Below are 16,539 nucleotides of genomic sequence, written 5' to 3' on the forward strand. Positions count from 1 at the left end.
CAGGCTTGAGGCAATCGTGGCACACACAACTGTCTGTGACTTCATTTGGGAGTCTTCAAGCTGTTCCAGCTGCATTTCACAGTACTGTTGTCAGTTAATTTGAACCACTGTGAGCAAAGGATGCTTTTCTCTTCAGTAGAGAAGGCAGCTTGAAATCCACCACTTCTTCCAAAGTGCCTCCCTATTTACAGAAATTGCCTCCTTGTCTCAGATGGGTTTAAAAAAACCACCATCCTTCCATTCATCCACTTGATTTCACTGTTTAATATGTTCTGGTGAGAATGATGGCACTTCTTGGAGTTGGACTGCTGCTGAATGCCAGACACTTACTGGATGGTTGTCTGGTGTTGCTGATCACTGATAAAATTCTATGTACTTTTCTCTTGTGAAAACAACTGAAGAGACAAGATTCCTTCAGTGGATATCAATAGCAACAGGAGGCCAGGGGAGGAAAAGGTACAATGTAGAGAAGGTACCACAGTGAGAGAGTAAAGCAACACGAGGTGAGCAAAAGCAAACAGCAAAGAAGAGGCACTGGAATAAATAGCAACTGGAACAGATCCGAAGGCTAAGCATTTGTAATTGACTGGACTAGACTAGACTGGGTGAGTACTGATTTTAAAAGATAAAGACAGGTCAAAGATTACTAGATAAGTCAGAGAGGAGGAAACCTCCAGGGTGTTTAACCTGAGAAATCAACAATAGCAGCCTTGGCAAAAACAAACAGAAGGAACTTCCGTCTCTTCTAATGTGGCTACAGTAGGAGCTAGTATTTATAGAATCAAAATTATTTAGTAGTTAAAAGCTGACTGAAGCTCTTGCTCCACCAGTGCTTTGATAGGACTTTGCTCCTACCTCTGGGAAAAAAACAAAGGCATGCATATTAGAAGATGATCTTCTTCACATGAAGATCATCTCCATGTGAAGCTCTTTAGTTTGGTAGAATAAAGATTTGCTGGTACACAGCTGAAGGCAGATTTTGGCTTCAGACAACATTTCTTGTTTGCATGACATCTAGGTTTCAACTACTGCTTTAATATTACCACAGCTAAGAATTTTCAGTAAGCCTCTGGTTTTATTTTGAAGGACCAGTAACTACAGAAAGTGATAGGTCAAAATATTCTTTTGAAACAGAAGCTATGGGGATCAGATGAAAAGTTGGCTGAAATTCCTTGCTTCTCAAAGCTTTGGCCCTCTGAAGGAAAACTGCAGTATTGTATCACTGGATTCATGACAAAAAAGAAGCACAAATCACCACAAACTTACCTTAAAAGTAGCTTAAGAAACATAATTTAGAAATAATGAACACTTTTAAATAACTGTGCTCTTCAAAACTACAGAATTCTGAAATATGGGGATATAAACACATGGCAAAAGCTAGCAGTCATGCCAGCTTTGACTTAAATGCTCACCTGTTCACGTGTCCTGCTAAGATGTTGGTCTGACATCCTCCAACAGGACCTTCTGATAGGAATTCGCACTAAATGGCAGCTGTCAAGGACAACTCAGGATTGTTTATGCTCTGAGTGTTACAGGACAATCAAGAATGGGACTGAAGAGTTGTCAAGAGCCTTCTATCCATACCCATGTGTGGTACAAGTGTACAGATAAGACAATATCCCAGATAACTTTTGCTTACGCTGTTCATAAACACTTGGAAATCTAGAAACCTTAACACCTTTCCCAAGCAATCTCTTTCAAAGCTTCTTTCTCTTTACCGCTATAAAGTTTTTCCTAGCTGAAATGTAAGCCCTCTTCTTACTTCCTGAGTACAAGAAGAACAGAGAGTATCCTGGTTATGCCCTTCTTTGCATTAGAGTTGGGTTTTTTTTTTATGTAGATGATCAGAGTTAGCCTCTCTTCCCTCACTGTCTCCTTGAGGGCTTATATTCTGTCCTCTCTGGACCATTTGTTATTGTCAGGGTCCTCCTGTGGATTTTCAGCAGAATTGTTCTCCAACCAACTGCTCCCCTGCTGTACTTACACAGTGGGGGGCTTTCCTGCCTAACTGTAGGACTTTTAACTTTCCCCTGTCAAATTGCATCCTATTTTTATCAGGACACCACCAATTTGTGAGGATCCTTTGAAACTTTACCCATATCTTCCAGCAGACACCGGCTCCTCACATCTAGGTGTTATCTGCAAATTGACAAGAAGTCTGCAGTCTGTCATTTAGGTCTTTATTGACAATGTCAAATACCATGGGGCCTAGGACAGATCAGCGCAGAACCCTACTTAGTGTTGCCTTTCATTTTGTTAACAAAGTTAAGTCTGTTCATTGAGACTGTGCTCCTTCAACCTGCTTGAGAAAATGTCACTAAAATTTGTCGTTTGAGTAGCGTAAAAGCCAAGATATCTACTGTTTCTCTTTTACCTTCAATACTGATCACCCTATCACAGACTGAAGTTAAACTGATCTGTTCTGGCAGCTCATATTAGCTGTTACTTATCTTCTTGTTATCGGCCCTGTGCATTCCAAAGGGAGGCAATAGGCAGAGTCCTAGGGTGGGCTACCAGCCACAGAAAGCCTGACACACAGGCTCAGCAGCTCCTTTGAGAACTACTGAATACCTTTTAATGTGTACGATGGTGGAAGCATCAGCATACTTCAGTCACTACCATTTCCTCTCTCTCTCTCATAGAAAAGCTAAATGGAGTGGTGAAGTCAGGGTCCTTCTTCTGGAAGAGGTATGAAGGACTCAGGAGCAGCAGAGAACTGAAAGAGACCGTGCTACATATTGTAAGGAAAGCATGGCCAGGATGGCAGGATGGGGAGGAACAGTTGGTATCTGTTTACAAATTGAGAGTCAGGCTGAGAAGAGGGGGAAGGCAGTTTGGAAGAGGTGGCTTACTTTGGGCTCTCCAAACATTTGTGGATCCACACTTCATTTAGCATTAATCCCCCCCTATGGGGAGAGACAACCTGTCATATAGTTTGGATTTTAATTTTCCACACATTTCCTTGTAAGCAGAAACATACGGGCATGTTTAGACCTTTTTGGTACCTGGAGAGGAATAAATGAGAGCCACTGACTGGAAAGTTTTACCATCATTGTGATATTCCCTTTTCATCCCATTAAGGTTGTCTGGGAACTAGGAGTCAGCTGATCAGATTATTGCCAGACATTATCAAGCTGTCTATAATTAGCTTTTTATTGGTGAGAAGCCAGAAAATCCTCTTTGTTTGCAAGCTTGGACTATAGAGAAAGAAGAAAAATATTTAATGAAAGAGATTGTTTGGAAACTGTAGATCCTAATTAGTATCTGAGTCTAGTAGTGAAACTGCATGCAGCATTTCTCTGAAAAAAAGATGCTTTAAGCATCCTCTTTTAAGGAATGCTGCATTGCATTCTTGAAAGGCGCAGCATGTGTGGAGCTCTGTGCAGATATGGATGCTTTACTCTGTTCCTTTGGCACAGGTTTCTTACACTGAGCATGTTATATGGCTCCTTTTAGTGCCAATCTGTATTGAAAATTTAATACAAGATCAAACATAGGTTAAAAATTGGGCTATGCCTTCTTACAGGTAGACTGTGCAGCTTGCCGACTCAGGATCAGTAACTTCAACTTTAGAGAAATTTGGATAAGTATTCAAATAGCTAGTTCTTTTTATGCTGTGCATTAAAATTACAGTAGTTTAAGTCCAAGGTGACTTTTAAACTAAGATAACCCTTTACATTTTCAGCATCATCTTATGAGTCACATTACCTGATTTATTTTAGAAGCTAATTATATTCAAAATACTAACACATGACTTACATTTTTAGTCTCATGTAGTAATGGTATTCCTTTTAATTCTTCCAGTGTACACTGTAAGCTCCATGTGCTTTTTGTAAACACCATTTACACAGTCTGCAGCACACAGAGATTAATGATACATCCATTAGTGGCATGGTTAGAAGGTTGCTGTCTATTCCAAGACAAATATTTTTCCTTTTTTTCCCCTCCTGGTTTGTTGTTATTGTTGTTATAGTCCAATACTTTCTCTTCCAAATACTTCAACCAGAACTTATCTCTACCATCTTTTCTCTTTTCTGAGGAAGAGCATCACCATGAAGGATGCGAGGTCTTCTGAAGTACAGGACTTTCCTAGTCTGCCCAATTAATTTGAGTCTTAGATATGAGAACAAAGCCTGTTCAATGATATATATATATAAAGGTCTTAATGAAATGTCTGAATAAAAACCTGAAGCAGTAATATCAAAGTATTAATCATGTTCCCAAAGTAGAACCAGAGCAAGAATATGCACCATCTTCCTGCAATTCAAACATATTTTAAGTGAGCTGCTGGCTGCTATACTTAAGGTGAGATCATATCTGAAAGCAAAGTATTTTGCAGAGTTTAACTCTGCTTATTTCTGGGAATGACACTGTCAGTTTGTGAAATACAGATTGAGTTTGTAGTGGCTGGAGTACCTAGCACTTGCTAAAGAGTAACAGTCCACATAGGTTGTTAAACTTCAGTGACTGAGTCAGGAGTAAATACAGCAAAGAGGGAAGATCCACTTCAGGTTTAAGCAGTACTAGGTTTAGCTACTTCTCTCTGCATTGCAACCAAACAAATCAATACAGGCTGTTTTTTTCATTCTAAGGAGTGGGAAAAAACTAAAGTCATTTGGATGCAGACCCTTTTGCATGGATATATGAGAATGGTTCAACCACATGACTTACCATTAGCTCCTGTATAGGACACCTGCTCCAGTCTCCAGGGAATATTTGCAAGGGCTGGCTTGCAGCACTGCAGATTACTATCCCTTGGTGAGTATAGCCAGCAGAGAAAAAAGGTGATTACAGCAGGAATGTGACTGGGGTTAAGTGATCTGCCAGAGGAGCTACTGCCATACATAGCTAGGGAAGCTGGTTTCCTCTGCCTGGATTTCAGTGTTATAAATGCTCCTCTTGGTCTCCAGGCTGGCTGCACTGTGTTTCCCTAGCACCTTGTCCCAAAGTCTTAATTCCACTTCTCTGCCCAGACTTTGCCTCCTCAACAGACCTCAGCTCCCAACTCCCTTTCACCACTACCCCTTTCTGTGCCTCTGTCCCCACACTACTCTCAGCTGCAGTCTCTTCCCCTTGCAAGCATCTGTCTTTCTGTCATATGTGAAACTTGATTTCCACTTTCTCCTTTATTCCTGGGACCGGTAAGCCAGTAAGAGGATTTTTGTGCTCTCAAAGTTTCCAAATCCCTACTTTTTCTAGATCAAATTGTGACCCGGGTGGACTAAATATTTAAAGGATTTGGGTACCAAATTCCAAAGCATATCTCTACAGTATGCAGTACCATACTGGGTTTTATTTTCAGTTGGCCAGCTATAGATTACCGAGAGGATAACAGAAGGCACCTGCTTGACACAAGCAATATCTGCCAGATTTCCATTTGCAAAGCCAAACAGTGAGGGAATGAGATGCATCCAGAGACAGTCACCAGAGATCTTTAACGAGATATGTTTCCCTAGCCTGTTTTTCAAAAATACCTGAACTGTCTTGGCTGACATTTTCCAAAAGCAGACATCAAAGGCAGATATCGCACATGGAATATTTTAGTCCATAAACTTAAAACCCAACAATTTACAAGTTATCCTCTCCTACAGTGGAAGGCACAAGGCAATCTTAAAAATAGGCGGTGTGAGCAGCTTACCTGAGTGATAGCGAACAGCAAACAAGACAGGAGTTTGGGAAACATTAGCTTGCAACCCAAGATTCTCCTGTAAGGCAAAGGCATTTTCATCTCCCAGAACAACAGCAAATGGATTCCTGTTATGACTAACACAGTGTGCTGAGCCGAAGGATCGTAGGGTAGGGATATGCTAATGCTGCTTGCACAGCAATTTGTCCCATTCGCTTAAGTGTTCTGTTAACATGGATGGGTCTCAAGCCTTGCCTATAATGGGAATTTAGCCACTGGTATACAAAGTGTCTGGACGATTGTTCTGGCATGCAGATTTACCCTTTGGTGAAAATTGCCAGGCGAGCAAGGCTCTTGATATTGTTGTTCAATATCTCTATGTTAAAACCTGGACATGCTACTCCCAGACTTAGTTCTTAGCTCAGCCAAAATTAGAAGCCAAAAGTTCAGGCCAAGCTGAGCTATTTGTGTAACCTGCAGAGGTATTCACACAGAAGAGGTTTCTGTGATAAGATGCTAAATGACAGCACTTTCAGTTGAACTTTGTTTTGCAGGTTCAGAGAACAGCTGTAAAAGCGAGGAAAGCTGAAAAGTAAGGGTATTTTTTTAGTAAGAGACTCTAGTCACCTCTTTATAAGGGCTAAGAAAGAGAAAATGGAGTGACTTGATCAGAATCTCACGGTACCAATGCAACAAAGAAACACAAGCTTTTCAGGGTAGCAAAGGTGCAGCTAAACAAAAAAAATCAGGATAGAAATGTAGTGATGTTTCTTAAATAATTAAAGTAATTAGCCTTTGAGAGAAAAGGGTGGTCATGGATCTTTTCTCACTTGCACCGGTCAAGCCTAGATAGCTTCCTGAAAGGTATTCTGGAATTCAGAATTACTTCAGGGTGGAATAAAATAGAATTCAAACCCGTCAACTGCCAAGATTTTAGTTACAACTTCCCACCATTGCTAACCACAGCTGGTGGTAAAGGTTAAAGGTGTAGACGTATTTTGGTTCTGCAGGTGCTTTAATCTTTGTTTTGCCTGCTGAGCAGGGATATACAAACTATCTCAGTTATCTACTGGTACCAGATTGGTATGGCACCTCTCAAATTGTTGCAGCTTATGGAGCTGGCTGGCATAGATTTGAATCCACAAATTAAAATGTACAAATCTAGACTTAACGTTCCTCTTGTGAAGAAAACCAGACAAATTTCCTGTTTCCTTGCTTAAACATCAGCAGTCACTTGGGAAGTGTGATGGACAGGGCCCTTCCTGTGGAGCTAATAGCATTAACCTTCTCCCTGTTCCCATGGCACATTTTACCCAGTAGTTGCAAGATGGCTATTTTATTTTATTTTATTTTATTTTATTTTACAGCAGGTGGGGACTCTTCAGCACTACGTGACATACATGGTTTTAAAAATTAAAAGTTACTTATTGCTTAACCTGACACAATAAATCAGCTGCCAAATTGCGAATGATAACCAAATACGGTGGATAACTATCACATGCTGCAGGAAGCAGGACAAGCAACATTTCTGAGTTGGGGAGATGTAGCCACTAGATGCTGTATTACAATGACTGTGAGACTTGCAGGGAACGGATGACTGTAGGTTTGCATCTGCAAGTAAACGGCACCGTTCTAATCACCAAAGAGCTACTAGAGCTGATGCAGTGCACAATCAAACCCACTGAGTTTTGAGAAAGTAGGAGGAGGAACTGAAGAAACCTCTAGGTTTGGTCTTTCTCAGTGAGCTCTGTTCCTCAGAGGGATTCACTGGGGGCCTATTATGAACAAAGAAGGAGGGTGATAAAGTGTTTGATGTGGTAAACAAATACTCCCAGCCAGAGTTGCACATGTCTGTTTAGGAAAACAGTACATTTTCAAAACAATTCTCCCCTGACTGAATTAGGTAGTAAGTACAAGAATTCAATGTCTCTTCCATTTCTGAAAGCTGAATTACTAACAGCCTCAATATTTGCATTGGATCACAGTCGATTAAGATCATTTCAGTCCACCAAGAACTGAAAACATGCGTGTCTAAATATTTATAAGGGAGATACTCCCTCCAGGTTCATTTCCAACAGCCGCTTCCAATGCTGGGTCTCCAAATGGCCAAATCTTCCAGCAGAACTGTTTCCTGCACATCCATCTGCTCGCTCTGTTCAGATAAACACGTCTCTCCTGCTAGCCATGTGGTACTGACTTCTCTTCACCGTGTACATAGTTAGTGGGGATGCCCTGCAGAAGCTTTACTGTGAGTATGAGTCACAGAAAGAACCCAGCTGGATATCTGGAAACCCGTTTTGGTTTGTGAATTAGCAGGATGTGGGAGAGTTTTTCTTTTCTTTTAAACCAGTCCATGAGGCAAGTCCAATATGGAATTACTGAGTTAATATATACGAATAAACTGCCTGTTATTTTTCACAGAGGCATTTCTATGACTCTAACTGGAAATGCCAAGTAAGAAATGAACAGAGAGACTGAAATCCACCCCCTAGTTGCTCCGAAAGGCAGTTTCACAGAACGTGAAAGGCTGGCTCAGTTTGGCAGTATGCAGAAAGCTGCTGCCACTGCTGTACATGTTGCTGATCAGCAGATAAACAAAGCAATCCTTTTTCCAGGGTGGTAAAGCCAGTAGTAAATTTACGCAGCCATCTTTTTAATAGCTTTGAAAAATAAAGGAAAACAAGGCACAGTCATTTCAAGCTTCATTAGAAACAGAGTAAGAAAAATCAATGTGTGACAAATAGGAAGGGACAAACTTTGGATAAGGAAATGCTGCTAAGCTTTTAAAAACATACATGTTTTTTAACTGGCAATCAAATAGCAAGCAACCATCTTTTGAAATACCTGTGCACATTAATGGCAGGAACTGTTAAAATATATTGACATTCCATTATTAAAGCAAATGGGACAAAGCTCTGGTTACTAATGGCTGCATCACTCAAACAAATGTACCAGCAGTAGGGCTAGTTCTGCAGTCCTTGTTCAGCACATCTGCACCATCGGTGCTCTGCTGGTAAAAGCCTGTTTATGATTGTTTCTGGTAAGGTCTTTAAGTTTTAAATGTGTAATTGGATTAGGAATGTGTTCTGTCCATGTTAAGTGATCATAGTCTTGGACTAATTTATGTTGGAAGGAATTTTAGGAGGTCATCTAGGCAACCTCCTGCCCATGAAATGTAAAGTGAGATACAGAGAGGGTGTAGGGCTTACATCAGGGGTGCAGGGGAAGAGGATCAAGAACTGCGTCATATTCTTAACCCAGCATCATATCCTCTCACCTGCAGTTACCATGCAAAAAATGAAATCTGGCTATTCTTTGGTGTCACCTGAACTGTGATGACTTGGATTTCCAGGAGCAGTGAGTCTTCTCCTTGCCAGAGACACACTGAGTAACACCACCTGCCATGGGAAATTTCTCTCCATGCCCTGGCACTTGACACTGCCAACCTCTGAACTGATCCTTGTAGTGGCATTCTGCCTTCCTTCCCCAAATTGTGTCAATCCCAAAGTTGCCTTGGAATGCAGCTCTAGATGGGCTTATTTTTGGTGGCAACACATTCCAACAGGGCAGAGCCCCTTGTTTTCTATAGCAAAACTCCCTACAGGATCTCCTGGATAAAAGGTAATTACATACTATTTTTAAACCTAACAGCCTTGGATTAAGCCATATAAAAAATTTGATCCAATTTATCCCCCTTTTTCTTGTCACATAACAGTTAGACTGCCTTTTTGTATATTTTGGAGCTGCAGCCCTCAGTCTGAGAAGCAATGTCACTACAAATGAAGCCAGCCACTGCCATGAGATTGTGTGGCATTCCAAAGCTGCAGAGGGTCATTTATGTTCTCCCTCTCTGCCCCAGTGTTGTGTCTGTGTGTGTGTGCACGCGTGTGTGTATGTGTGTCCCAGGAGTAAACACAATCCCTTTGCTTTGCAATGCCAAAAATAGAAGCATTGGTATTTAAATTGCAAACAATCGCAGGGTTTGGCAAACAATCCATATGACTGCACCCTTTCTGAATCATGGGGCTGAGTCATTTCCCTCACCTAAGCTGCTCTCTTCTCCCGCAGTTTGCAGGAGCAGGGATAAATAAGGCACTAATGTTCTCCTGTCTGTCTGTCTGTCTCCCTGTCATACCCATCCCCTGCAGCCTGCCTGCTCCAGGCCGAGCTGGTGAATTACGAGAGGGTCAAGGAGTACTGCCTCAAAGTGCTTCAGAAGGAGGGCGAGAACTTCAAGGCGCTCTATCGATCGGGAGTGGCATTTTACCACCTGGGTGACTTCAACAAGGCCCTCTACTACCTGAAAGAGGCAAGATCCCGCCAGCCGACAGGTATGGGGAGGGGAGCAGGGATGTGGCTTTGCACTGAGTGCTTTTGTATTCCTTTTCATGAGACTTAGTCTGTCCCTGACTTGATTGCGTTGATTTCCACAGGGATGAGCATGACTCACTGTGTATCCTTTGCTGCACTCCCCTTCAAGCACTCTTGGGTAGTGCAGCAAGGTTGCAGTGCCCAAAGATTAACCATTGCCAAGGCTGCAGCATGACCTGGAAGACGACAGCATTGCTGGAATGTGGTGTGGAGGGAATTCTACCTAGTTTATTTTTGAAGAAGAAAGCAGGATGGAGGAAGGGTGTACCCTGACCATTATATTTTCTGACTCTGAGAAAAAGCTTTTTCCCCTTAGCAATGCCAGGAGACTATTTGTAATCCTCAATAGCTTTGCCTTCCATCATCTCAGTAAAGATACTTTGATCAAGGAGACAGACATTTACCCACAAAGCAGTCATCAGGATGCTTCAACTTTTGCCATGAAATCAGCCAATTGCCTGTTAAGTATCTGTCATCCATCTGTCAAAACCTTACAGTTCATTTGGGGACGGCAATGAAATTGCATATCCAAACAACTTAACCTTGCTAGAACAACCATCTTTATGCTAACCTGCCCAGCCTCAGAAGGCAGGTGGAAGGCCATGAGGCAGAGTTATGGGGATTTTTTAGATAGTAATAGGGACATAAAACAGCACAATGGAAAATTAAAGGATCACAAGAAAGCAAAATGGAGGCCATGTGCAAAGAAAACACACAGAACGGCTCTTCAGCTGAACCTGAGAGGAAAGAGGGAGAACTGGGTGTGAAACAGGAGCGAACCTGGGTCCTGGCAGAGCATGGTGGAGCTGATATTCATTGAACTAGAGGCGATAAGGGAGGCTGTCAGAGCTGGCTGTGCTTGATATCCTACAGGAATTGGCCCTGCAGGGCTCCTGCAGTGGCTGTGCCCTGGAGGAGCATCGGGGAGGGTGTGTTTGAGAGTGCGCTGGGATCTCCTTCCTCTTCCACTTCCCATAAGGGTGCTTGGTCCCATCTGCTGTGCTTGGCCATGGGCTCCGGGCAATCTGACAGCACAGCTGTGCACCCCACACTCCCAGAGCAAACGTGTTTAAAAGCTCAGTTTAGCCTATTTTAGTTTGCAGTGTGCCCTTCTGCTTTCAGCCCCTGCCAGAACCAGGAAATGGAGAAGCATATGCAAGAGAAAAATAGTCAGTGGAAAATAAGAAGTTATCCTAACCTTGAGGTTTTGACTAGGCTCAGATGTGAAAAATTACTTTTAGCTGAACCACTTTGCTTCCATTTTTTTAAATATATGTTTCTGTGCTTCTCTACCCCCCCCCCCCCTCGTGATACTATTTATTTGGTATTCCTCATTCCTTCTTGAAATAAATACTAATTTATTCAACAGCAACAACTTCAAATACCACGCTTGCTACAAAAATGTACCAGAAAGTATCCCTAAAGGCCCTTTATGTATACAAAACCAGTTCTGGCCTTCAGCTCTGCATCAGAGACTCTTTCCTGTTATTTGTAGACCATTCAAGGCTGTTGTTTCACTGTTTTATTTATGATTATAGAAAACTTGGAGGTTATTCAGGGGGAAAGAATTGAGCATGTACAGTAAGAAAGGATGTGGCTGTTAAAACACAGCAGTAGAAATCAGGTAACACTATCAAGAATTATTATGTGACCAGGAATAAGTCAGTGTCTCCACTTTTAGTATCTCCATCTGCAAAGTGTGATTGCTTTCCTTTATGTGAGGTTTCAGTAGGCTCTCTGGTAAAAGCACTTGTCTGTTATTACAGATATGTTCTGTGTGTTCTTTTTTTTTCTAATAAGGAATGTTTTTGGCACAAATCACTGGTAGTTATTCTCTTTGGTGGGAGAGATTTTGTATGGTAAAGAGGAATTAGTTAGCAAAGGGTTTTACTGTTCTAAAGGGCTGTCAGCACAGCAGATCCCTTATGGCTATTTACTATCTATCCAGGGTAAAGGAAGGTTGGGTTGGGCCTGATTTCTTGTTCTGCCTCCAGACAAAAATCACAAAAGCAGATGGAACTAACACAAGATAATTGTATAACCCTCCTTACTCAGGGGCAGGGAAGCTATTGTTAAGTCATGTAAAGTATGCATGGAGCCCTCTGTGATCTCAGTGTGCAGAGGCTGGTGCAAGATAGGCAGCCAGACACACACCTTGCTGCAAGCCTTTCTCAGCCCTCTCACACTGGGATGGATTGTCAAAGCTGGTACTGACTGGGACTGGGACCAGGACCAGACCATTAGCTAATATCAAATACAGGTCTCTGCTGGCCCTGTGCTGAGAGCCCACCTTCAGACATCCCATGGGCTGCCTGTACAAGATGTTTCCTGTGCTGTGTGGGGCAGGCTTGTGGCTGCACTGGGGCTCTGCTTTCCTGGACTCCTGCAAATCAGAAGTCCTGGGAACAAAACCCAGGCCATGGTGTCTGCACAGAAGATAAGCAATTGGGCTTTGAAGCTACAGGAGAAGCAGAAATGACCTTTAAAATGGCATTAGGCCACACTGCAGAGGGACACAGGCACAGTCCTAAGAGCCAGGAGACATATTTCCATTGCAGCTTTGCCAATATCTCTTTGCATGGGTCCAGCCTCTCATCTGAGTTGTCCTGTTATTTCCACATCAGCCAAAGGGGATCGCTTCTTCACTGAGAGATGAGAGTCTTCTCCTCATTAACATTTACACTTTGAAATACTTCCGTAGGCAGAGCTAGTATGGTGCAATACTATTTGGTAGAAAAAAACCTCACAAAGATCGGGCTCCACTTCTATAAACAGAGTGCTGATCTCATTATTTCTTCTTGGTAAACTAGTGGCCTCAAAAATGAAGCAAAACATGCCAAAACCTGCTAGAGAGATTTATAAGTAGCTCACAATAGAAGCATCTCCCGCCATCTATCAGGCTACAACTTATTTTGCCCCTGGCTTTCCAGGCGTGTGGAAGTCTCTCAGATAAGTGAAGCTGTGCCATCAGCAGTCACTACCTTATCTGAAAGCTAAAGGGGGCTGGCAGCCTTTCCTTTCCCAATTATGCACTGACCCTACTTCTGCCCGCCTCTGCCAGGTGCCGAGTCCCTGCGGGCCCAGACAGGTGGGATTTCCTGACAAGCCCATGCAGTTTTCCCATTCCTTTTCACCTGCACCAGGCAGGCATTTAGTGCATGCACCTTGGTGGAGGGATGTGTACCCAGAGTGCAGCCCAGAGCCTAGAAGGGCACAGACAGAGAGGTTGCAGTGAGGTGTGGGTAGCACAGCAGGACCCTCACCGGGCTGTGTGCCCTGTCTTCACACAGCTGGGAGTGAGTCAGCCACCTGCCACCTGCACCCATTTTATTTTAAGTGTAATTCAGGGCTACCCCCTCAACTGAATTTCTTCATTCCAGGAGGCTGTGCAACTAAAATCAATCCTGTTTTTAAAAAAGATGCTTTAAAATTTGCTGGGCTGGTAAGAAATGCTAATGCATGAACAGCCCAGGATGCTGGTGCATCTTGTTTGACACAAGCAACAGCAGAACTTTTTATCTCATTAAGAATGCCCCAAACAGGGCAAGTAGCTTAGTCATCAAATCGCAGCCTCTAGAGTACCTAGGATGATGCAGTTGAACCTGAAGAAGACTAAGGAATACCCATCTCCCCAGAAACAGCTTGAGAAGTCACAACAGCACCACAGTGCCACAGCCCACCAATGCCCCATGGCATGTTTATATGGATATTTTGTATGAAGGGAAACCAGTCCATCTCCCACTGATTCAGTGCTAGCAGAGAGCACAACAGAGATGTCCCTTTCTCATATTTGAAGGAAGCTTTGCACCCACAACTGCGTTGGTCCTGGTGCTGGATGTGTTCCCAGTAATTTGTTCATTGCTTTGAAAGCTCAAGCACTTCTCATTTCCCTAGCTGGGGTGGAGCACATTACTGTTTGGATGAGGAGGAGACAAGATTGCCCTCTGACTGGACTGCAGTGCAGTTCAGATTGGTTTCTGAGGATCTATTAAATGGACAAAGCTGGCCCTGGTTGGCTGTCTGAGCAAGGCTCTGAGCAAAGAACCATTTTCCAGCCAATATAGAAGTGAAAGTGGCTATGTTTTTGCTTGCTTGCTTCTGGTCCCACATGGCTTTTGCCACTATGTGGGTGCTGCATGTGTGGGAGGTCACCCTCATGTTAGAAATCAACATGATTTGATAAGGGATTGGCCATGACTGCAGAATCATTGGCTCTCTCTGGAGGCACATACCCATTTAGATCAACCTGTGATTCAGAGTGAACAGGTTCCCTTACAGCTGAGGCCAGGAGGTAAAACAAAACTCACATGTTCTGTGTGGTGTGTTGATGCTCTGAAATGCTGGAAGGAAAAAGAGGGCTCAGCTTATCACCTGCACGGTGCTGGGATCTCATAGCTCTCTACAGGGATGAATCAGTGGTTCTCTGCCCCTAGAAACTTCATTAGACAGGATAGACACAAGGCGGTATGCAGCATACAGCATATGACAAAAATGCAGATAGTGTTGTGGTGTCAGATAGTGTCACATCATTTTTATATTTCCAAATAGAAAAATTAAGGCAAGCAAGGGTACAAAGAGAATGTGAAGGATGCTCTTCCCAATTCTACTCACCATGGAAGGAGTAAAATAGACTGCAAATGGAATGAGAGTGAAAAGGCAGAGAGCATGAATGTACACAGAACGTCTTTAGGGGCTTGCATGCAGGCACTGCAGGAAGGGAAGCCAATGGAGGTGCCATTCCACAAGTACAGGAGAGGACGACCTGGATAGTTTCAGCTGTGCAAGTTCCATTGCACTGACCAAGAGTAATCAGAGAGAAGGTAAAAACTAGCTGAGGCAAGACTGTGACCAACAGGAATTATGAGCGCAACTCAGACCAGGTTCTCCAGAACCAAAGCTTCAGGGTTTGGTTCAGAGCCCCTTTCAGCTGATACTGTTCCAGCACACAGCGCTGGAGCTGTGCTGCTCCCCAAGTGATGTACCAAGGATGAAGATGCATCCTGTCTGTCTTCCACAGGGAGTTGTGTAACCACTGTACCTGTATGTGTGCATTCTTTCCCTGCAGATACCAATGTCATACGATACATCCAGCTGACAGAGATGAAGCTCAGCAGATGTTCCCAGAGAGAGAAGGAAGCTTTGTGAAAATGAAGTTGCTTCAGTTGAAGTGCCCAAGGGGGAACATTTCCTTCCTAGAAGCTCATTTGGTGGATTTTCCTGTTTGCTCTGCCTCATCCTCATCTCCTCATCCATCCACTCTCCCTTGCTCTTCATTGAATACCAGTTTTGAAAAAAAAGAGACTTAGACGCTGCATATGGCTGCTTGCCAACCATGGTAATACCCCTTCCCCGTGGCAAAAGAGCACAACAACTACAGCCAGCCTTGTTCCCAGACAGCGTCACACACCTGGAGTAGGCGATGCTGGGGGACCTGTCTGGTCTGGAACTGACTGCCTATTACCTATTAAGGAAGCAACCTCAAGAACAACGACTTCCTGACCAGGCAGGTTGGAGACCAAGAGTTTCCGATCTGAGTGATCACTGGAGCTTGGAAGAGCTAAGAAACCAAGAGGGCCGCTGGTCATTTCACAGGGGGCAGCAAATGCCTTTTTACCATCAGTTCCCTCTGCCTGCTTCTCCAGTATGTGTTATTGGTCTCCAGTGAGAGCTCACGTGCTCCAAGTCTAATGTCAATGAAAACTGTTTCTAAACATCCTCTTAATGAAAGCACAGAGCACCCTATGAACCCCCTGCAGAACTGTCCCGGTGCCGGAGAAGAAGGCTGTGGGCTACCACAGAGTGCTGAATGGACTGTGAAAGCATGGTGTACAGTGTGAGGGAAAAACTGTGAAATAATCCATTAAAGGCAAATAAAAATTATTCATAGGCAACAAGTCCAGGCATTGCTTTTCAGAGGCACCTGTTGCATTCCCCGTGTCCAGACAGACAACATTGCCTAGTGGTGGGGCAGCATGGGGTGGAGAACAAGGGATATCTTCATTCTTACCTTGGCTCTGCCAATGCCTTGATGTGTGATCTTGGGCAAGTCACTTAGCCTCTTGGTGCCTCAGTTTCCCTATCTGTACACTAGGGATAAAAATACTTCCCTACCTCGCAGGGGTGTTGTGAGGATGTATTAGTTAATGTTTGTAAGTAACAGTACAGTGATGTACAGTGCTAAGTATTATCAGTACATTGGATTGAGGTCTTGATTCTGCCACCTTGTGTTGGTGCTTCCTGTGTCCTGTTTTTTTCTCTTGTAGGAGAACATGGTGCTGACAAACAGGGAAGGACCAAGAGCTTTGGAGCCTATTTCAGCAGCCCATAGGGCCTGTTCAGACCTTCTCCAGCAGTTTGACTGTTTCTAAGAGCTCAGGCTCCTTGGCTCAAAGGTCCTTTTCTGAAGCTGCCAGTAATGGGATCAGTAAGTGCCACAAACACATTTCCAGTGTGACTTGCTGCAGCAGTGACCCACAGAGACCTATTTACAGTTGCAGGATGTACATGAGCGGTTTCATCCCATGGCAGTCAGTGTCAAGTGA

The 16,539-nt window shown here is 43.4% G+C and overlaps 1 protein-coding gene across 1 annotated transcript in view; it reads left to right on the forward strand.

Annotated features, from left to right (window-relative positions):
• TTC9 (tetratricopeptide repeat domain 9) overlaps positions 1-16,215 on the forward strand; it is a 28,145-nt gene extending 11,930 nt beyond the window's left edge. Inside the window, exons 2-3 of the mRNA XM_027749548.2 lie at positions 9,775-9,957; positions 15,063-16,215. Of these exons, the coding sequence (XP_027605349.1) occupies positions 9,775-9,957; positions 15,063-15,142 (263 nt within the window). The 3' untranslated portion in view covers positions 15,143-16,215. The remainder of the gene's footprint in view (positions 1-9,774; positions 9,958-15,062) is intronic.
• The last annotated feature ends 324 nt before the right edge of the window (positions 16,216-16,539 follow it).

Source organism: Pipra filicauda, unplaced genomic scaffold (assembly GCF_003945595.2).
Source record: "Pipra filicauda isolate LSUMZ 115617 unplaced genomic scaffold, ASM394559v2 scaffold6_size6359152_pilon, whole genome shotgun sequence".
NCBI classification, from domain to species: Eukaryota; Metazoa; Chordata; class Aves; order Passeriformes; family Pipridae; genus Pipra; species Pipra filicauda.